This window comes from Bombina bombina, chromosome 8, assembly GCF_027579735.1.
Source record: "Bombina bombina isolate aBomBom1 chromosome 8, aBomBom1.pri, whole genome shotgun sequence".
Classification (NCBI taxonomy): Eukaryota; Metazoa; Chordata; class Amphibia; order Anura; family Bombinatoridae; genus Bombina; species Bombina bombina.
The window spans coordinates 158,947,844-158,972,486 of NC_069506.1; the positions used below are offsets into that span (position 1 = coordinate 158,947,844).

General features: G+C 37.8%; 1 protein-coding gene across 1 annotated transcript in view; it reads right to left on the bottom strand.

Annotated features, from left to right (window-relative positions):
• Positions 1 to 24,643, bottom strand: part of PRKCG (protein kinase C gamma) — a 711,210-nt gene that overhangs the window by 660,983 nt on the left and 25,584 nt on the right. Inside the window, exon 2 of the mRNA XM_053690662.1 lies at positions 14,292 to 14,323. Within this exon, the coding sequence (XP_053546637.1) occupies positions 14,292 to 14,323 (32 nt within the window). The remainder of the gene's footprint in view (positions 1 to 14,291; positions 14,324 to 24,643) is intronic.

Sequence of the window (24,643 nt, forward strand, 5' to 3'; positions counted from 1 at the left end):
AATGTACATTGATACATGCTAGGGAAAATACTCATTCTCATGTCAAACTGTATAACATGCATGTGCACAATGTGATTTGTGATATGAGGGATTTTAATCTGCAAATTATACAGGTATGTGTTTCATACAATAGTTATGTGTACATGTCAGTGATGGAGAAATTGTGTTCTTTAAGTGACACTATGGTTACACAATTTACTTTAGCCTGATGTAGGCACAGAACCTGCTTTCTGAGCTAAAAGTATTATGATGGCTATAGTGTCCATTTACTGAAAACTCTACATGTGGCTTGTGGCCTGTGTTACTCTGAGACATGTTAGTATTGCACTATTCCACCTCATATCATGAATTGCATTGTGTTAAGTAGCATTAATGTCAAATATAATTGTAGATGTTTTTGTTAGTAGGCCAAATACCATGCTCCTCATTGTGTACATGAATGTGTGACATTAAAGGATGTTATATCTCAAATACATATCATACCGGTGTGTGGGGTGTAACTCACCAGCATGAGGTGCTGTGGTTGCAACCCCTGAATCACGAGCCCCTGGAAGTCCACGGACTGCTGTGATACTCAGGGACCTGCATATCATCTCCTGCCAGACGTTGTATTCTGCTTCCAAGGGTGGACCACAGCCTGTTCCCCTCTGGTGCATGGCTTCCTGGCCCATCTTCTCTTTCACCCGCCTCTTGCAATTGTTCCACATTTTTTTAAGTCCCTCGACAGTGCTCCTCTGTGGGGCCACACTGTTTACAGAATCCTCTACCGCCAACCATGCTGCCTTACGCCTTCGGGCAACGCCTTTGCCCTTCTCCTGGCCAAAAAGGGCACTGTGGTTGTCCATGATGGCCTGGACAAGCGCAACATTCTCATCAAATGAGAAGTTTGGGCATCTCATGCGCTCCTCCTCTGTGGCCACCTGGCTTCCTCCCTGGGATGTCCCTGGTGTGGGTTCCTCCCTATCCTCTCCCTCCTCCCCCCTTCTGTCCCCATGTGCACCCTCTGTCCCTCTTCTAAGTGTGCCTGGTCTCTGGGCATCTCCCCTCCCATCATCCCTTCTAACTCTCCCTCTTCCAACTCCACTAACTCCCTGACGGGGACCCCGCTGCTCCTCCTGTCTGCTACAATACTCCTCTCCCTGCAACTCCGCTCCCCTCCTCCCCTACGCCCTACCTCTCCCTGCCATCCTCAAACTACATACACTCACACACTCACACTCACTCCCAGTTCAATCACAAACAATCACAACCAAACACTCAGCCTATCACACTGTAAAATTGAAATAAAATGTGTGAGGTGTTAGAAAAAAAAGCGGTTGTGTATTTTGTATATGTATGTATGCAATATGTGTGCAATATGTAAAAATAAGTGTAAGTAAATGTACAAGCTTACCCAAACAAAAATCCGACTTAACTAACTATTATGCTGCGCCTCTCTCACTACTCTTACTAATCCTAAACTCACTGTAGTGTGCTGTAGCTCAACGAACCATCCAAACACACTGAAGAAAATGGCTGCTGCGCATGTTTATATATGACTTTTGAATAGTGTAATTACGTTGCGCAGTTTTAGATGGAGTCGAGGGTAATTTTTACGAGTCTTTGCATAAAACTACACTTTATTGAGACTTTACGTGAACAAAACACTGGCGTAAGTACTTGCGACGACTAAAATGTGTATTTGCGCACTTTCGGAACAACGCCAGTTTGTCCTACTTACGCCACTTTAGCATGTGACGGCGCCGTATATTGGATAGCCCGATGTGCGAGGTGAAATTATGGGCGGCGCGGGTTCCCTCGCTTGCGCCGAAAACTACGCCGTATATCGGATTGCGCCCCTAGTTTTAGCTTTCAACAAAGAATACCCAGGGAACAAAGCAAATTTGTTATACAAAGACATTGGAATGGTGTTTACAATTGCACGTCCTATCTGAATCATGAAAATTTAATTTTGACAAGACTGTCCCTTTAAGTATAGATTAACTATTACAGCAAATAAAAATTACGTAACTTTTTACTCTAATTAAAAGTGTTCAGTTATTTGTAAACTAATCTTATTGTACCCAAGATAATTATATGTCATGATAACACTAAAATACCTGTAACCAAAAAAGAAATTGGGCTATTAGTCCTAAGCATAACTTTATGTTGAATGTTATTTTATATTATTGTTAAAATTGTTACTCCCAAATGGTTTGATTTTAATCCTAGACTGCTACCTTCTGCACACCTCCAATGATGATTTAGACATTTCTCAAATGTTAAAGACAAATGAAAACCAAAACATTTCTTTCATATTTAAATTAGAGCATGCAATTTTAAACAAATTTCTAATGTACTTCTATTATCAATATTTCTTCATTTTCTTGGTATCTTTTATTGAAAAGCAGGGACAAAAGCTCAGGAGCCGGCCCATTTCTGGAGCACTATATGGCAGCACTTTTGCAAAAATTTTATCCATTTGCAATAGCACTTGATGGCAACACTAGTAACTGCCATATAGTGCTCTAGATGCAGATACCTAGGTATTTCTTCAACACAAAATATCATGGGAATAAAGCAAATTTGATAATAGAATTAAATTGGAAACTTTTTTAAAATGGTATGTTATTTTTTGGGTTTCATATCCCTTTAAATGGTTGTTCTGCACAATGAACGTACCTAAATGAGTATGGACCAATCAGCATTTACCTTTTCTGACTAGTGGGATGAGCAAGCAGAAGGTGCTGGTTTGGGGATTAAAATAATGTAATTTATAGATAATTTTTTAAAATAATTATATATTGCTGGGGACAATACTTATTTTGCACTTCAAGCAAATAAGTAGAAAGATGATTTATGATGCATCAAAATTTCAAATATTTTTTTAAATGTTTTACTAGAGGAATAACTGATACTATTTAATTATTCAGTATAGATATGCTTGATCTGTATGTTTATAGTCTTAAACCGTGCGCACCCCTTTATAATGCTGGTGTGCGGCAAGGTTACTGCCTTAGGAACCTGCCCACCTGGCTTCATGGCGAAGGAGCAATACGTACTGTACATCTGCTGTTCCTAGGTACTAATACACAAGCCATTGATTGTGCAGCACTGCCCCCTGCAAACGTGCAACCAATCACAATTGAACAGGGCCTGTCAATCACCCTGAACTAACATTAACATGTTCGGGGGGGTTTCTATTCTCCAACTCAGAGGTGGTGGAGATGGTAAGAAGCAGCAAGGGCTCCTTGGCAGCATTTGCTGCTTAATACATGGAGCCATGTGGTTTTAAAAATAAGCTGCTGTTTTTTTTAATTTAAGGGACATGAAACCTACATTTATTTTTATGATTCAGACTAGGAGGCCGAATTATCAAGCTGTCAACTGTGCTGCATTCACCTGCACCAATACGCTCGCCTAACATTGCCTAACATCGCTGCCGTGGACCTCAATACGATCTCCATATTTATAAAAAAAAAGTCGACAAAAAGCTGCGCACCAAGTACAAGGTGATGAGCAGCAGACTGTTGTTAACTAACAGTCATCGATCTCGCTGCTATTCGGCTTTTTCCAAACTTTATTTATACCCTGTCACTAAACACTGCCACTATACTAAAATGTTTAACCCCTATCCTGCCACTCCCGGACCCCATTGCAACTTTAATAAAGTTATTAACCCCTATCTCACCACTCCCAGACACCTCTGCAACTAAATAAATGTATTAACCCCTATCCTGCCGCTCCCGGACCCCACCGCAACTTTAATAAAGTTATTAACCCCTATCCCGCCGCTCCCGGACCCCACCGCCACCTAAATAAATGTTTTAACCCCTATCCCGCCGCTCCCGGACCCCACCGCCACTAAATAAATGTATTAACCCCTAAACCCTTGGCCTCTCACATCACTACCACTTACTAAACTTATTAACCCCTAAACCGCAAGCCCCCCACATCGCCATAAACTAAATTAAAATTTTAACCCCTAAACCTAACATGCCTCTAACTTTACATTATAATTACCTCATCCCTTTCTTATAATAAATTTAAACTTACCTTTAGAATTAAAATAAACTAAATTAAACTATTAATTAACCTACCCTAAATGTTATACTAACATTACATTAAACTATATTAAACTATTAATTAACCTACCCTAACTATTATACTAAAATTACATTAAACTAAAAATTAAATTAACTATATTACATATTTAAAAACCTAACCCTACTCAAATTATTTAAATCTACTATTAAACCTAATTGCAAATTCCAAAAAAAAATAACAAATAAGTTACAACAAATAAAAAACACTAAGTTACAAAAGATAAAAAACCACAGTATCAAAAATAAAAAAGAATTACACCTAATCTAAGATCCCTATCAAAATAAAAAAGACCCCCCCCCCAAAACAAAACCCCCTTAGCCTACACTAAACTACCAATAGCCATTAAAAAGGCCTTTTTTGGGGCATTGCCCCAAAGAAATCAGCTCTTTTACCTGTAAAAATAAAATACAAAAACCCCCCCAACAGTAAAACTCACCACCATCACAACCAACCCCCCCAAATAAAACCCTATCTAAAAAACCTAAGCTCCCCATTGCCCTGAAAAGGGCATTTGTATGGGCATTGCCCTTAAAAGGGCATTTAGCTCTTTTACTGCCCCTAAGCTAAGTCCCTAAGCTAAAACCCACCCAATAAATTCTTAGAAAAACCTAACACTAACCACCGACGATCCACTTACAGTTTTCGAAGACCGGACATCCATCCTCATCCAAGTGGCAGAAGCCCTCAGCGAAGCCGGCATGTGTCTTCATCCAAGCGGGCCGAAGTCTTCATCCAAGTGGGCAGAAGTCTTCATCCAGACGGCATCTTCTATCTTCATCCATCAGCCAATAGGAATTAAAGGGGAAAAATGATATTGGCTGCTGCAATCAGCCAATAGGATTGCACTTTCATTCTATTGGCTGATCCAATCAGCCAATAGGATTGAGCTTGCATTCTATTGGCTATTCCAATCAGTCAATAGAATGTAGCTTTTTACCCTTTCATTTCTATTGGCTGATAGAATTCTATCAGCCAATAGGAATGTAAGGGACGCCATCTTGGATGACGTACCTTAAAGGGAAACTTCATTCGTCGTTGACCATCGGAAGAAGAGGATGCTCCACACCGGATGTCTTGAAGATGGAGCCACTCCGTGCCGGATGGATGAAGATAGAAGATGCCGTCTGGATGAAGACTTCTGCCTGCTTGGATGAAGACTTCGGCCCGCTTGGATGAGGACTTCTGCCGGCTTTGCTGAGGACTTCTGCCGGCTTTGCTGAGGATGGATGTTGGGTCTTCAAAAACTGTAAGTGGATCTTCGGGGGTTAGTGTTAGGTTTTTTAAGGATTTATTGGGTGGGTTTTAATTTTAGCTTAGGGACTTTGGGCAGTAAAAGAGCTAAATGCCATTTTAAGGGCAATGCCCATACAAATGCCCTTTTCAGGGCAATGGGGAGCTTAGATTTTTTAGATAGGGTTTTATTTGGGGGGGTTGGTTGGTTGGTTGGGTGGTGGGTTTTACTGTTGGGGGGGGGTGTTTGTATTTTATTTTTACAGGTAAAAGAGCTGATTTTTTTTGGGGCAATGCCCTGCAAAAGGCCCTTTTAAGGGCCATTGGTAGTTTAATGTAGGCTAGGTGTTTTTTTTATTTTTTTTGGGGGGGTCTTTTTTATTTTGATAGGGCTCTTAGATTAGGTGAAATTCTTTTTTATTTTTGATACTGTGTTTTTTAAATTTTTGTAACTTAGTGTTTTTTTATTTTTTGTAACTTACTTGTTATTTTTTTGTAATTTAGTAATTTTTTATAGTAGATATAAATAACTTGAGTAGGGTTAGGTTTTCAAATATGTAATATAGTTAATATAATTGTTAGTTTAATGTAGTTTTAGTATAATAGTTAGGGTAGGTTAATTAATAGTTTAATATAGTTTAATGTAATTTTAGTATAATAGTTAGGGTAGGTTAATTAATAGGTTAATATAGTTTAATGTAATTGTAGGATAATAGTTAGGGTAGGTTAATTAATAATTTAAAATGGTTTATTTTAATTCTAAAGGTAAGTTTTAATTTATTATAAGATAGGGATGAGTTAATATTTAATGTAAAGTTAGCGGGTAAGGTTTAGGGGTTAATAGCTTCATTTAGTTTCTGGCGATGTGGGGGGCTGGCGGTTTAGGGGTTAATAGGTTTAGTTAGTGGTAGTGATGTGGGAGGCCAGGGGTTTTGTGGTTAATAATTTTATTACAGTTGCGGCAGGGTCCGGGAGCGGCGGGATAGGGGTTCATTTATTTATTTAGTTGCTGCGGGGTCCGGGAGCAGCGGAATAGGGGTTAATATATTTATTTAGTGGCGGCAGGGTCCAGGAGCGGCGGAATAGGGGTTAATAACATTATGTAGGTGGCGGCTATGTTGGGGGTGGCAAATTAGGGGTATTTAGATTCGGGGGTTATGTTAGGGTGTTAGGTGTAAATGTAATTTGTTTTATACCATAGAGATCAATGGGATATCTGGCAGCAACGAACATAAGCTTTCACTGCTTTCAGACTCCCATTGATTCCTATGGCATCCGCGGCCTCCAGGGTGGCGGATTGAAAACCAGGTACGCTGGGCCGGAATAGTGGCGAGCGTACCTGTTAAAAATTTGATAGCTTGCAAAAGTTATCAGATAGTGCCGAATTTCTATTCGGAACATCTGTAATGACGTAAGCATCGATCTGTGTCGGATTGAGACTGGCGTCACAAATTTCAACTTTTGACGGTCTGTAGGCTTTGATAACTAGGTCGAATCAGGCTCGCCACAATTATGCTGCGGAATTCCAGCATATCTGCGGTTGCCGGCTTGATAAATATCCCTCATAGTGTACAATTAAAAAAAAAAATCCCTCTTTACCCCTATTATCAAATTCACTTTGTTCCTTTGCTGTCCTTTGTTGAAGAGCATACTTGGATAGGCTCATGAGCTTGCATGTTCCTATGGACTGCTGCCATCTAGTGTTCAAAAGTATATAACATTGTTTAAAGCATTAGTGCAAAACTAATGCCATATAGTGCTCCAGACACATGAATGCTCTAGAGCAGTGATGGCTAACCTTGGCACCCCATATATTTTTGGAACTACATTTCCCATGATGCTTAGGTATTTAGAAGTCTAGGTAATCATCATGGCAAATGTAGTTCAGAAGCATCAGGTGTGCCAAGTTTAGTCATCACTGCTTTAGAGCCTATCTAGCTATACTCTTCAACAAAATTTACAAAGTGAACAAAATATATTTGATAATAGGAGTAAAATGGAAATTCACTTAAAATGTTTGCTTTATTTCATTCATAAATGGAAAAATATGGGATTTTCTGTCCATTTAATAAACTAAACAATAGCTTCTGGCTAAAACAATGTGATAATATTTAGTTAAAGGGACATGAAACCCAATTTCTTTCTATCATGATTTAGAAAGAGAATGCAACAACTTTCTAATTTACTTCTATTATCTAACTTGCTTCATTCTCTGGATATTCTTTGCTGAAAGGCTCAGCAGCTGCTGATTGGTAAATGCATTTAGATGCTTTGTGTGATGATTGGCTCACCCATATGCATTCCTATTTCTTCAACAAAGGATAACTAAAGAACAAAGCAAATTAGTTAATAAAAGTAAATTGGAATGTTATTTAAAATTGTATTCTCTACCTGAATCATGAAAGAAATTTTTTGGGTTTAGTGTCCCTTTAAAGAAATAAAACTAACAAAAAAAATGTTATTAATGTAAAGGCAATATATATTTATTTATTAAAATGTATTTGTTCAGTGACTTACACAGTCATGTCCAGGGATAGGCACAGCCAAAGGCTGTGGCGGTCATTTTCCAAAGTACAGAGCTTAGTGAAGGACACCAAGGTACAGTTAAAATTAAAAACATTATTTTATAGTGCTTGGTGTTATTATACTGATGCAGATACCACTGATCCTATAACCAGCCCTCCTCTGGCTATACCCATGAGCCAGTGTCACTACTGTGTCTTTGTATAGTGCTGGGTGTTATTATACTGATGCAGATACCACTGATCCTATAACCAGCCCTCCTCTGGCTATACCCATGAGCCAGTGTCACCACTGTGTCTTTGTATAGTGCTGGGTGTTATTATACTGATGCAGATACCACTGACCCTATAACCAGCCATTGTCTGGCTATACGCATGTGCCAGTGTCACTACTGTGTCTTTGTATAGTGCTTGGTGTTATTATACTGATGCAGATACCACTGATCCTATAACCAGCCCTCCTCTGGCTATACCCATGAGCCAGTGTCACTACTGTGTCTTTGTATAGTGCTGGGTGTTATTATACTGATGCAGATACCACTGATCCTATAACCAGCCCTCCTCTGGCTATACCCATGAGCCAGTGTCACCACTGTGTCTTTGTATAGTGCTGGGTGTTATTATACTGATGCAGATACCACTGACCCTATAACCAGCCATTGTCTGGCTATACGCATGTGCCAGTGTCACTACTGTGTCTTTGTATAGTGCTTGGTGTTATTATACTGATGCAGATACCACTGATCCTATAACCAGCCCTCCTCTGGCTATACCCATGTGCCAGTGTCACTACTGTGTCATTATATAGCGCTGGTTGTTATTATACTGATGCAGATACCACTGACCCTATAACCAGCCCTTTTCTGGCTATACGCATGTCCCAGTGTCACTACTGTGTCTTTGTATAGATCTGGGTGTTATTAAACAGATGCAGATGCACATCCAGTATTTCACTCAGGCTTTATTTATTCCATAACTTATCACCCAATATCGCTAACAGTCTCTTGACAAGCCACAAACTTTATTCACACTACATATTTTTTTGTATTCCTATTATTTAATCAGAAAGAAAAGATATACTAGGGTTGTGGCGGACACTGCAAGGGCTAGTCACAGACACCAGTGTCCATGTACGGACACCTTGACTATCCCTGGTCATGTCATTATTATTTTACGAAGATGCTTGGGCCTAGAGCCTTTTGTTCTAGTAACATGACACAGATCAGTAAGACGCATCAGTAAAGTGGCTTATTACTATATGTGCATACTAAATATTCTGTGGTGACCATATTCCAACAATAGCTTAGCTGAGGCATAACCCATCTTGTGATATATTAAGAGATTCAGCATAAATTAAACATTGTTAAGGTTATAATCAGATCTCCCTGTTGTGCCCTGTACTGTAATGTACATACTTTAGCTCCAGCAGTGGGAAGATACATAGTGGTACGAGACCGTGTTTGTGTCTGACGTACCAGTAGGGGGCAATCTCATTAGTGGTGGTGCAATTCACATCTCAGCAGGAAGGCAGCTTCCAGCAATACAAAAATAGATGGACACATACAGAGTACACAGAAATGAGAGAATTTTTTTTTTTATTCCAAGCTAAAAAAAAGGTCATTTAGAATAATAGATATTGCCCACTACAATCTCATTGAATCTCAAAGTTGTTTGGAAAATGAAGTCAGCAAGTAGTGAAAAGTCATCACCATGTAGAATATATATGTTTGTTGATTTGTGTATACATAATCTTTATTTAGAGACACATACTTAAAGCATAACTTTAATGAACCACTTTATCTTCAAATAGAAAATGATGAGATCTATTATGACACTTTAAAAGTGCAACTGATTTATCTACAAAATTCTCCATATTTAATGGTGAAATAGAAAATCATTAGATAAGTATCTCTAATGCAGTGTTTTTCAACCAGTGTGCCGTGGCACACTAGTGTGCCATGAGAGATCCTCAGGTGTGCCACGGCAGACTGACAACAGTGTGACATATTTTTTAAACTTTGCTTGTTTTTTACTCCCAGTGCAGGGGTAGTTTGTAGGAGGAATGGCATAACAGCACAATACATACAGTATGTGTGTGTTTGTGTGTATGTGTATATATATATATGCTGTATTAGGCAACAATGTGTGATTTTTTTAAAATTTTGGGATGGTGGTGTGCCACATGATTTTTTTATGTAAAAAAAGTGTGCCACAGCAAAAAAAAGGTTAAAAATCACTGCTCTAATGGATCGGAATTGACTCCTATGCTTTAGGGGGAAAGAACAAATTTTAATATTGCTGAATGTTGCCCCTTGCCCAGACTTTATTTCTTTTTTTTTTTTTTTTTGCACAGCTCTACTCCCTTATGCCATTCAGAGGATGTATTTTTGCCATGAACAACGTTTTGTGTTTTTTACAAAAAAGAAAAAAGAAAGAAAAAAAAAAGAAAAAAAAAAAGGATATGATTAGCAGTCTCAGGTATGCAGTGTTTGCATATTCATATATTAAAAATAAAATAAAACTTTATTAATAAGGGTATGAAACAAGTAAAGACACACACAGAAATAGGCAGTATATATAATTACATGTGGATACTGATCACTATTTTTTTTCCAAATATCCTAATGGATAGTTTTCAAGAGAAGCTGTGATAAAAAAAAAATCTGCAACAGAATTTTTTTTTAAGTGTGAAAGCACTCAATTTGCAGAAAGTGCAATATGATATTCATTGCAGTATATTGTATCAGTTACTATCACGTAAAGTAAACTGGTGTCATATTTGAAGCTTGCATACAAAAAAAGAAACAAATATTGTACAACAATGAAGTTAGTGATTGTAATTTGTACTGGATACAAAATAGCATATGTTACAAAGGTACAAAATACATTTATCATTTAGTATTACCCAAGGGAAACAAATAACATTATCACATGTTTTATAATAACCATTATTATTTATATAGCTGTATTTATTTCTCTCTTACAACTAGATTGTTATTTTCTCCTATTGACTATATTAAAAGATTCTTGATTCCTTTGGATCTTCTCCAATATATTATCAATAACAGAGATCCTAACCTGCCGTTATAGGCAGACTCTAGGTAGACTATGGGGTCGATTTATGAAACCCTTCAGCAGAACAAGAGAACCTGCAGTCCCTATTTAACCTGCAGCGGTCTGATGACTGCTGCTTCCCTAACCTTTCGCCACCTCTTAGGTGGAGCATTTCAATCTCCTTGGTCTTGTCTGATCGAGGAGATTGACAGCTCCTGCCCGCGCGTGATTGTTTTGCGTGGGCAGGGGGTGGCCTTGCCAAAGAGTGCAAAATTGCGTTCTTGTGCAATGCTGAATTCCGGCAGTAGAATTCAGGCCGCCAGAGGTGAGCTGCTGCGGACAGTGGTGCAAATGTGCGCCCCTGTCTGCCACATCTTGATAAATCAACCCTATGGGTGGAAGGTGGGTGGGGTACTTAGCTATGGGTGAGCCCAAATAACCAAGGGGAGGAGTCCAAGTCTAGGAGACTGAGTATATCTGAATAATCTAGAGTGGAATGGAGATTATAATGATGCAGAACTTAACTTAATCAGTGATCCATTTTATTGTAAACCACAGAAGGTAAAACAACAACATTTGTTGTGCAGATAAGCCGGACAGATAGCTCAGCATGCTAAGGCACTGTGGCTGAGCTCTCTAGCAGGTTCGATCCCCGGTGAGGTCCTCCCAGCCTTTCATCCTTCTGAAGTCGATAAAATGAGCAGTTCCTTGAGACCCTTACAGGTGATTAGCTGCGCTTTACAAGTACCCAATACATACATACAAATGTCTATGAATGAAGGTGAGCACCCACGGCTGTTAGTTTTGCAGGGTTTTAAGATGCGTGTCAAGTCCGGTTTGAGAGTGCAGTCCATTTCCGTGTTCTGTATGTGTGTAGGGAAATTACAATTGTGTGGCTGTAGGTTAGGGACCCAGGGACGGAGAGACCGACTTGAAGTGACCCTGAGTTTATCACTATTTTGCCAAATTCTAAAACCAACTCTTCCACTTTACTTTTAATCTGGCTGTGTGCTTCAGATATAGTGCCAGACTTTCAATCTGTTGTGTTATTGTGTTTTGTAATTCATAGGATGTGTCATAGGATGTGTACCCAGTGTACCCAGTTTTTATTGTGTTAATACTGGTTTTCATTAGGCAAGATTAGTAATTCACATCTTTTAACCCCTGCTTGTTAACTAATCAATAAAGCATCAACCAATTAATTGAAATACTTAATATGGTGCATTCGAAACAATGAGTTTTACAAAAGAATTATACAATTTGCTGGGACAGATTTCTTGCATATCAGTGACTAGCACTGCCTGATAGATGCTCTAGCACTTCTGCTGCAATCTGATGTTTAGTGAAACATAATCGTGTTGCATTTTCACAGGTGTACCACAATTTTGCAGCCTGCAGAAGCTGAAATATAGATCTCTCTGACCATAGACCCAGCTGTGACCATCTACTCATCAAACATCTGAACTTCCTCTCAGAGCCACTCTAACTTGTCCTAAACCAACTCACACTCCACAAAGTCATATTATTGCACATAAGGGACACTACATGATCATAGACTTGCCGACCCAAGTGCTGGTAGTAAATATTATTCACCTCTTTACCTACCTCTTTACCTGCATGCACAATAGTGTCCTTTGTGGAAAACTATACCTAGGTAGACTCAGAAGCAGCAATGCACTACTGGGAGCTAGCTGCTTATTGGTGGTTAGCATTGCTGAATCTGTTGGGGCTCTACAAAAAACTGATGATAATAATAATAATACACACATGCACCTCTTGTCATTGGCTCACCAGATGTTTTCAGCTAGTTCCCAGTCGTGCATTGCTGCTATGGACCTTAATCTAACTATGTGCTTAACTTTTTGCACTTTTCACACACCTCATTAGCACTGCACATTTCTATGGTAGCACTGTAAATGGTAAGGGATTATTATGGCACAGCCAATGTCTTTGCACCTCGCTGTACACACCTTACAGGTAGCTCATAGAGTACAGACTGAGTACATGCACTTTTTCTCCTATGTGAGATCAGATTCTGATATAGGCAGTCTTGTTATGTTGAAAATAAAAGCTACTACAGCAGCCAGCAAAACAGCTACTACAGGGGAGTGTCCCTAGTTCAGTAGTTTCTGAAGGGGTCTGGATTACATCTTTTCTTTCTATATTTATATAGATTACACTGCACAGTGCAAAGTAAAACTTGTGCTATTACTATGTCCCTATCACTATGACCCAATGTCTTCCCTCCTTATTCAAGGTCAATGCATATGTTGTTCATGTAACAGACATGAAGGAGCATTAATATACTGTTCTAAGGTGCTAGAAAATAGTATTATTGCACTTTTGCTTCAAATTGGTTAGACACATAGATAAAGTCATCTGCAGAGCAGCAATGTACTACTGGTGTGGAAGGAAGCCAATCAGGGATGACATATTTGTATTGCCATTCTGTAGCTGCATTTAACTGTGTGTTTAACCTCTTTCATGCAACAGTGCTATAATACAATTCTCTCGCACATTTATTATTGCTCCTTTAATTTGAGAAAATAATGAAATGTACAATCCACCATTTATAATTGCATCATCCGGTGTCAAAGCTTTGAAAATATTTTTCTAAGACAAAACACAGGGGGAATGGTTGATGCTGCTAAACAGCACTGCCAGGTGATACAGAATACAATACTTCAAACCGAAATCTAAATCAATTCCTAACGAGAAGATACTGCCTAATGATTACCATCTGTCTAGTGTGCCATTTCATGTGTATATTCATCAATTCATGTAGGGCAAAAACATTCATAAACTCAATAAATAGCTGCAGTTTTATTTTGTTACTCTCGGTCCAGCTGTGAGATTACTGCTGTTGATTGAGTGACCATCAGTTTCCCCTAAGAACCAGCATCGCTCGGTGGCTCCCAAGTGATAATTTAACTATGTGTTTAACACATTTGAGGGTGATACACACCTAGCACTGCAGATCCGCTAGTGTTAAAATGACATGCTCTAACAAATTAGAGCGCATACGTTTTCCACTGTAATGGCCTTTTAACTTTTTTTTAAATAAGTATAAATTACTTCTATCTTTAATTGCATAAATACTCAATAGTATAATATTATAGTATTTAGACACAGCCATTGCACAAATATTCACAATGTATACAATATAAATCAACCCAGAAGTGTACAGCCATTTCTTTACAGTTATTTTATATTTTATTTATTTCTTTGCCTCTGAAAAACTGTGAGTCTGTGTTATCTACTGGAATAAACAGAACATTTCAGAATAAATTAATAATTTGCTTCCTAGCACAGCTGCTGATTTTTAGCAGTGGGCATTCTCCTGAGAGGTGTGATAACGCAGAAGCCAATACAAAATATGGCACACAAATAGTTACTTACCTTGGCACTGGAAACCTTGTTTTCCAATTCCCCTGGAAAGAAGGAAAAAATACAGAATTTAAAATAGAGAACAAATATAGTAAAGTAGAATATTCTATCTAGAATATCCAAATCATATTGGTTGCTCAGATCAAATATTTAGACACATTGAATATTTAGTTCAAATCATTAGTAATCTTAACTATATATTTGAAGGACTCCATGTTTTTTGTGGAAATATGAAACGCACATGTAATTTCTGCTGCAGCTGTTAAAGGGACACTAAACCCAATTTTTTTTCTTTGATGATTCAGATAGAGCATGCAATTTTAAGCAACTTTCTAATTTTCTCCTATGATCAATTTTTCTTCGTTCTCTTGCAAACTTTATTTAAAAAGCAGGAATGTGATGCATAGGAGCCGTCCCATTTTTGGTTGAGAACTTGGATAATGCTTGCTTATTGGTGGGTAAATGTAAGCCTCCAATAAGCAAGCACTATCCATGGTGGTGAACCTAAATTGGGCTGGCTGCTTAGATTTACATTCCTGCTTTTAAAATAAAGATAACAAGAGAACGAAGAAAAATTGATAATAGGAGTAAATTAGAAAGTTGCTTAAAATTTCATGCTCTATCTGAATCATGAAAGGAAAAAAAAATTTGGGTTCAGTGTCCCTTTAATTTTACTCCTTGGTGATGACAACAAAAATCTTTAAAGAGCATAGTTATAGTAATAAAATTAAATGCACTAATTCATTAGAGCATGCCATTTTATCCTTAGCGAAACAGCAACTTTACGTATTTAATGAGTGTTAAATGGTTAAACACATAGTTAAAGTACTGCTTGGAACCCACAAAGAACTGCTGCTCCCAAGCGGAAACTAATACTGATCCAGTCAGCAGCAATAGTTGCATGACACAGCTGTAAAACTAGTGCTGCTGACTGGATCAGCGTAAGTTTCTGCTCCGGACCAGCAGTGCTGTGCGGGTCCCAAGCAGTATTTTAACAATGTCTTTAACTCCTTTGTGGGGGTTTAATGGAATATGCCATGCTCTAACAAATTATAGCATTTGCTAAAAGCTGGAAGTTAAAAACACACACAAATGACTTTTACAGCTAATTTAATAAAATTCATACATAAATAAAACAGTATAATAACATATCTAATAAATTAATATACTAGGACATCTCCCAGATAGTATTGTTAATCTATAAAAGACAATGCAAAAAAAAAAAAAAGGCATAAAAGTTGAAAACCACCTTAAATCAATTAATAGATTAATAAGGATCCTCAAAAGATAAAATAACTGATAAGGGTGCTAAAATCAGTAAAAAGTACATAACTTGAAACCACCAGACCATGGGGCCAATTTATTAAGCTGTCAACCAGCTTATTCCGTGCAAGCCTTTAGGTTCGCCGGAATCAGGAATTAAGAAGCAGCGGTCTTAAAAGGACACTGAACCCAAAAATTTTCTTTCGTGATTTAGATAGAGCATGAAATTTTAAGCAACTTTCGAATTTACTCATATTATCAAATTTTCTTCTTTCTCTTGGTATCTTTATTTAAAATGCAAGAATGTAAGTTTAGATGCCGGCCCATTTTTGGTGAACACCCTGGGTTGTTCTTGCTGATTGGTGGATAAATTCATCCACCAAAAAAAAAGTACTGTCCAGAGTCCTAAACCCAAAAAGAAGCTTAGATGCCTTCTTTTTCAAATAAAGATAGCAAGAGAACGAAGAAAAATTGATCAGCACTGCGGAATCTGTTGGCGCTCTACAAATGCCTGACAATAATAATATTAATAGGAGGAAATTAGAAAGTTACTTCAAATTGCATGCTCTATCTGAATCACGAAAGAAAAAAAAAAAATGGGTTCAATGTCCCTTTAAGACCACTGCTCCTTAACTCGTCCGCCACCTCTGAGGCGGCGGACAGCGATCCACCCGATCACATATGATCGGGTTGATTGACACCCCCTGCTAGCGGCTGCAAATGTGCAGGGGCGGCATTGCACAAGCATTTCACTAGAACTGCATGTGCAATTATAAATGCCTTTTATCGATGTGCGGCGGACATGATCCACTAGAGCGAATCATGTCTGCCCGCACATTGGTAAATCTACCCCCATGTATCTGTGGTACAAAAAGCAGGGCAAAAACAGCACTGACACAGGTCAGTCCTGATTACGTTAATACCCACAAATGCTTCGTTAGAAATAGACTCCGGTTTTAAGAGTTCAGAACCTAGAGCAAAGTTGGACGGATACTAAGTTGCCATCACAAGACATAGATATCCGCATAAAGAGCAGCAGGTAGACTAACCTCTCATGAGCCTTAAGAGATACCTCTTAGTATGTAGGATATCTGCACTTGATCACTTCTTTAAACTTAAAGAAGGGATCAAGTACAGATAACCTACGGACTAAGAGGTATCCAAGGATTCTCTTAAGGCTCATGAGAGGTTAGTCTACTGCACCTCTTTATCTATGTCCCATGACGGCAACTAAGTATCCATCCAACTTTGCACTAGGTCCTGTACTCTAAACACCGGAGTCTATTTCTCTAGCGAAGCATTGTGGGTATTAATGGAATCAGGACAGTACTGTGTCAGTGCTGTTTTTGTCTTGCTTTTTGTGCCACAGATACATGCTCTGGTTTCGAGTTGTACTCTTTTTACTGATTTTAGTACCCTTATCAGTTGTTTTATCTTTTGAGGGTTCTTATTAATCTATTTATTGATTTGGGAGATGTCCTAGTATATTAATTTATTAGATGTGTTATTATACTGTTTTTTTTTTTTCTTTTTTTTCTTTTTATTAAAGGGACACTCAGGTTAAATTAAATTTTCATGATTCAGATACAGCATGTAATTTTAAACAAATTTCCAATTTACTTCCATTAAAAAAAAAAGTGCAGAGTCTTTTATAATTACAATTTTTGAGTCACTAGATCCTACTGAGCATGTGCAAGAATTCACAGACTATACGTATATGCATTTGTGATTGGCTGATTGCTATCACATGGTACAAGGGGAGTGGAAATATGCATAACTTTGAAATTTGTTATGAAAAAATCTACTACCGATTTGCAGTTCAGACTAAGTGCTATTGCATTGTCTTGTTATCTTGCATTTGTTGATTATGCAAATCTAATGTGTTGACTGGTCCTTTAAGGTACCATAATCATACAACATATGTCAAAGAAGACAAAATAGTACAGACAGACTGATGCAAAACATATTGACATTCAAAATATAACAAACAGTGTGCTACCTGTATCTTCTCTACCTAGGGCAATATCACCCTCTCTAGCTTATGCAAGTACCCTAAACATTTGCTTAAATTTATGCACACATCCGTACCTTATTTATAACTCTAATTTAAATCTTAAAACCTCATGGCTAATTCCTCTTAGCAATAACATTACATTTGTGATCAGAAACATATATACTAGCCCTTTTAATATACTAGAATGATAATCTGAAGTAACATATAAATTGATGTTCTTATCTCCTAATATCTCTTTTGAACATTTAGTATGTAGAAATATAAACATTTATTGTAAAAGTATAAATCAATAAAGCATTTCTATATTATGAATCAAAATGTGATACAAAATAGCGGAACAAAGCAGCTCTTTGTAAATCCCAGTCTAAGCACTGGGGTGTGTGGCAACCACCTAATCCCATGATAAATAAAATGCTACTGAATATATTGTTGTTAGGTGTGTATAAAAGGGGAGGGGGGTGGAGGAGGAGATCAAGATAACTCCTAATGCAATAATGTACCAAAGAATATCACCTCCTATAACATAATTCATATAGATTAGTCTATTAGTTATAGCTAACACACATTAGTAATTGATAATGTGAATTTGGGTTCTTGCCAATTGCACTTTAATTAGAGCTTAAAACTCTTAAAATTCCTATATATGGAGCGCACGGGGAGATACTCTGAGTCTACCAAACTTTGTAAAAGAACTATATAACTATATCCACTATATTTAGTTCTGAGCCATGGTGATAGTATTAAGTAAACCAACAGACAGTTTGCTCACCAATGTCTCCAGTAGAAAATGAAACTCTAAAATTTCCTATGTATGGAGCACATGGAGAGTTACTCTGAGCCTACAAGACTTTGTAAAAGAACTATATAGTTATATAGTCTGTATTTAGTTCTGGGCTATAGTAAAAATATTAATTAAACCAACAGGCATTCTGCTCATCTTTGTCTCTGGTATGAAATAGGGGTAATCAAGTAATTTTCAGTACCGGGCAGCCACTAATATTAAATAAATGCTTCTACACACTGGAAAGTGTATAGTATCTACTGGAGTAAGTTTTATTTATTTAAAATCTTTAACTTAATGTTCAGCCTACACATAAATAAGAAGAAAGGTGCACCAATACATACAAGTCATTAAATCATAGGTGGATCTTTCGTACATTTAGCCTCTAGGTCGCTTATCACAAGGTTCTATAAAGGAATAAATAGTAATCCTACCTTACCCAGTATGTCCTACTGCCTCGGCCGCAGACAATAGGACTGAACCCAGTACTAGGAGATTCATTTTCTGTAAAATCTTTAACATAGGCAATGCATTGAAACCTAGTGATTGCTAATCTACATGCCACGCTAATGGGAGAAAACAAAACAAATAAGAGGGCACTTAGTAAACTTACAAACCCATAAAGGGAAAGATCCTTTGTGGGAGGGCCACCTAGTGCAGTGCTGGGATACTCCATTTTATATTGGCCTACTGAAACAATACTATAGTCTAGGTGATTTCCCTATGAGTACGGACATTAAGGTATATGTGCAGGCTCAGATTAGTGAAAAAGGGTGTATATCCATTATGTTCTATCCCAAGATTATCTACAAAAGCAGACAATGCACAGCAACATACTATATGTGTATCTCAGAGTCTAATACAGAGTCCACCTAACCAAAGGTCAACTGAAAATGTCCTTAAATTTATTGATATTATAGTACCTTAAACAAACTTTACTGCCATCTCGTTATGTAGGAGCGTATTGAATGCTCAGTCTGTAAGTCAAAGGTCGGTAATGTCCCTGCAGTTAGAAATGGCAGGATAGGCCATCGTTCTCTGGTTAAATAAGAAAAAAAAATCAGCCGATCCTAGATCTGAGGTGACCAGCAGGGATAATGGCAAGGAAACTGCTGACAAGGTGGGCCATGTCATGCCTTTGACCAATATGGTTACCAGCCAGATCAGCGGACATGAATACAACACCTCCTGGTATATGGTCCGGGCTCTCAGCCCGAGTCTCTGGCTGTATTAAGATCGCCCCTGTGATGATCAGCTCTCTCCATCTCTGGACATCCTCCCAGCGACCTTCCGCATCGCTCCAGACGACACCCAGGCTCCACAGCTCCACAAGCCCACTTTGCATAATCTGTGGCAGTCCCGTGTATGTGCTAGCATCTGTATGCCAAGAGGCTCCATCTATTACGTGGCGTTCACTCATAGGCAGCTCCAGTGAGCTTTAGGATAGGCTGTGCTTTCCTGGTGGGATTTGTGGTAGACTTTGGGTGTCTAAAGAGGGATTCACCTTCAATCAAAGGTGTCATAATTCTTACACAGGGCTGTGAACTCCTCTTAGCCAGCATCCATCCTGTGTCCCAGGTCCTCTATAAGAGTCTGTAAAGATACATAAAAGTCCTCCATGATGGGTCAAGTAAGCAGGGAGCCAACAGTTCCTATGCAGTCGTTATACCCCGGTGATCGGGGGAAGTGCTGATGATTAGGGATCCGCAAGAGTATTTAACCTTCTACTGTATCTCCCATATGCTACTTATCTTGTTACCTTTGGGCCTTCAGATGTTATTCCCAAGATGGCGCCCGCAGCTCTCAATCGGCTGGTAATTATCTGAGGATCAATTTTCCACAGTCCTTCAGGGGATTTTGCTTTGTTTTCTGTCACCCTTTTAATCTTGGCACCTTATCTCACTTCTGTGGCTGAATCTGTGTTATATTGTGGCCTTTTTTATTATTATTCAGCCAATATCTATATGGAGCTTCAGACTCATGTGACTTCTCTGTTCCAGGCTTGCTCTGCCCCCATTGTACTGTTTTTTTATGTATGAATTTTATTAAATTAGCTGTAGCAGTCATTTGTATGTGTTTTTAACTTCCAGCTTTTAGCGCCAGCTTTTTGCGCCTTCCGTCCACCAGTGTATTCCTTTGTCTAATTATATCTACCTTGGAGGAGGTAGTTATTCTGTTAGGAAGGCTTGGGAAGTTACTAGCTTAGTGCATCCATAATTCTCTATATTCAAAATTATAGCATTTTATTGGTCCATTAAACGGTATGTTAGCATTGAAAATGAGCTGCATACAAAATAAATGTTAAAAAGCATTTAAACTACCATTGGTTTTGCAATCCAGGGATGTCACCTTTGAAAAGCTTCATGAGTATGTTTATCTTATCTCCTGTTAAGTGGCCAGCTATTGACAGATATAGGTAAGATATAAATAATCTACTACAAGGATCCAACAACCACTGTAATGTTAATGCAGTCTGTACAATTCACTCCAGTCTCTCAGGGAAAGGGGAAAAACACAGTTTTCAAATGTAAATTACAGTAAAAGCAGGTAATAATATATAACTATGTATAAGTATATTGTATGTTTTCTTAACTATGCATAATTAAATATGTTATGGTGAATTACATTTTGTTTCATGTTGCTTTAAATTTTCATGATCTAGAAAAAAAACTTTCTAATTTACTTCTGTTATCTAATTTAACTATTTTTCTAGGTATCCTTTCTTGAAACTAAGCTCTTGTATATGAGAACATAAAACAGTGGGCTCATAAGCAAGCACGTCTTGAGCCATGGCATCACCAAATGGGCACTAGTCCCCCAGCATAATGTCTGCACCCTATTTGCCAGCATCCCTCTGACCAGGCCCCCCAGCTACACCCGGCCTACTACAATTTGGTCCCACCCATGACAGCCTGACCCACTATGATACGTCTGTCCCTACCATAGATTCCCACCCGTAAAACTAATATGAACCTCTAAGAAGTGCCGTTTTTGGGGATATCACATTTGTTGAGCAACATGACTATGGGAATGTGACTATGATACAAAACTAATCAAGGAAGCCAAAAATGAAGTAAATGAAAAAGACGGGAGTATCATCCTGAAGGGTGGGAAAGATAAGGTAAAAGAAGAAAGTTGAATCAGGGTACCATTTATTACTACTTTTAATTGTCAACATAAGGATATGGAGAATCAGAAAAACCTATGTTTGTATACAGGAAGGCCGCTAATCTAGAATATCTTGGCCCCAAGTGAGTACAATGGGAAGAAGAAGGTCATGAAAGAAATTAGATCTTAGAGGAAAGAACCTATGTGGCTTCTTCCCTTGCTATAGCTGTAAGGCGTGTGAGCACAGTAAGAAAGTAAAGTCATATACATCTACAAGCACAGGTAAAGAATATGAAATCAGAGATACCATTCACTATAGGGATAAAGGAGTACTATATATTTTGGAGTGTTCATGTTGGCTACAATATTTAGAAGAAACTACTAGACCATACAGAGATAGAATAACAGTGTATATCTGATAGATATCTATGCAAACTGTAAGACCACATTCACGGTGTATCTACTTACCTGTAATTTATGTAAAAGCCAATACGTTGGTAAAATGACACATGAGGCCAGAACCAGGTATAGTGAACACACCAGGGATGTGAAAACTTATTTCATGGATTCTGCTGTGGCTAATCATTTTAATTATTATCACTTTAGTCATATAGCTGATATGACAATACAAATCATAGACAGAGCAATACTCCCCCCTAGGGGTGGAAACAAACAGAAAATCTTAGACAAAAAAGAATTATACTGGATCCTAAAATTAAATACTAGAGTCCCTAAAGGTATAAATAAGGAATGTGGCATACCTATTGATTTCCTGGGCCTCATATGCATGTTTCTACTAGTTAGCCTCCACATATATCTCTCTAAAATTTCATGATAACGGTGACACATTAACTTTGGATTCAATAGAAGGAATTTTTCATCTAGAATTTATCCTGTATTGATGTATATCTTATATCTATTCTAGGTATAATCCTGCTATAATGTATAAGTATAACTTATATTTAAAAAAAAAAAAAAAATTCCGGTGTGGGAAGGGTTAACTTATCTGTATATAAGGTATACCTGTTCACTAACACTTTAGCCTCTGATTAAGCACCACTAGGGGGCGCAAAACGCGTCAGGTTGTTTCTCCCTCTTTGTCTGTTAGTCTGCTTTATGTCTGGTGTTTACTGCTTCCAATGATTTTTTACTATTGGAAGTTGAATAAAGATTTTTTCTTTTTATTTTACACTCCGAGTAGTACTTGCTCATTTTTTCCCTCTGGTATGCTATCTTGGGGTTGATATGCCCTGTCTATGGATGACCTTTGCCTCCACCCTAGTTCCGGGTTTTGGATTAGAGTAGCCACACGCCGTGGCTTTCTCCTGTATGTACACATATTGTCTCAACACGGTTGGGGCCGCTAAACCTACACAGGATACCTGTTAGATGCTGCTTTGGCTAAAGTTCCATAACGTACACTGTGAGTACTATAACGTTGTGATGCCTTTTTTTTATATATATAACTTTATCACGAGTCTCTTTTCTACAAAAATGTACTGACATTTAATCTTGGAATTACGGCATTCACACTAGCATATCATCAGATTCCTAATTGAACAATTATTCCGGAGTAAAGGCAAAATGCTGTACCGTATTAGGGGGTGCTAATTAAATATTTAAATTAGCATGGCAGGCATTAATGCAGACATAGAGGTTATAGGAATATTACCTATGAATGATGTACCCATCATGGATAATAAATCAGAACATATTGATACACAGGATATGTTCAATATGGGTATCAGAAGGAATTTTTTTGACAAAATATTTTCTAAAGAGGAGACTGAATCTGACAGTAGTGAACTAAGAACAAATTTCAGGTTGCTACAGCATAATTTAATTACTGACATGTGACTTATGTGGGATAGTGTGGCCTTTAATAAATACTTAGAAGCAAAAAGGATCCCCTGGGGACTGAGGATTAAAAAGTATCCCTCCTTTGAATTTGAGGGGAATGGAACACAGCACTAACAGAGTGTTCATTAAAACTTATTAATATATTGGTCAGATTAAAAGAGAAGAAGAGAACAAAATTAAAAGAAGTGGTGAATACTATCAATGATGAACTCAGACTATTACAAGCAAACCCCAAATATTTGATACATAAAAAGAAAATGGATGATGTATTAAGAAAATGTGACCAGGAACAAGCTTCCCATGAAGGAAACTAATTTAACAGAGACTTTGAACAAAATCAAGTTTATAATTTGACAGCTGTTCGCCAACTATAGCAAGCAAATAAAAGTAAATATGGAAAAATTAAACAACTCCAAAAACAGAACAAAATCCCAAAAAAGGACCAAAGTCCATTCTAAAAAATAAAGATGCAAAGAAAGTTGCATTCAGTGCATCAGAGGGTGAAACTTTGTACTCTGAGGCCAATACTACTGCTAGTTCCTTCTCATCTCTTTCATCTCTTTGCTCCTCTTCTCCTTCTACCTCTACTTCCTCTTTTCCCCCCTCTTGTGTTTTTTTACAGATGTGGAAACAATAGTACAAGTGGTACATGCCAAGACGTGAAGGACAAAGGAGAAAGAAAAAGACATAGAAGAAAATGGAGAAAAAAGAGGGGCAAAACCGAACAAAAAGAAGAAGAGACATAATTAATTGATACAGATCTTTAAATTTCTGATGGATTCAGTGTTTATAATATATCTCAGTACAATCTTACTAAAGACGAAATAGCTGTATTATCAAAGGGATTGGGCTTTGCTCCCACTAGTAGGTTTGCTAGCTTCAACACCTTATTGGACATTAATACATTTATTCGGAAATTAGTGTTAAAACATTTTTTTGCTTTAACTAATAGGGACCTAGAAAAAGAGGAAAAAAATAAATGAGACAGGTATTGGTATGGACATGGAGACTGATAATAAATACACTATTAACACACCGCACCTATCCTTTCAAGATACTTGTGCTGTTGTCACTCTCGATGCCCTATACAACCCTGATAATGACCAGGATGTTCCATTAAATGCATAACATAAACCGAAAAGGGACATGTCTACTTTTTATCCTGTTAACTTTAGGGGCCCTATGATCAGCGCCTATCAAAAGGCAGTCCAGGAGGATATTTTGAAGCTTGAACAAGATATAAAAACATACAAGAATGCTGCTGCCCTTAATCTGAAATACACTGAACATGTAGCACTTAAATATTTACAAGACAATAAGGAAATTTTCATTAGGAAT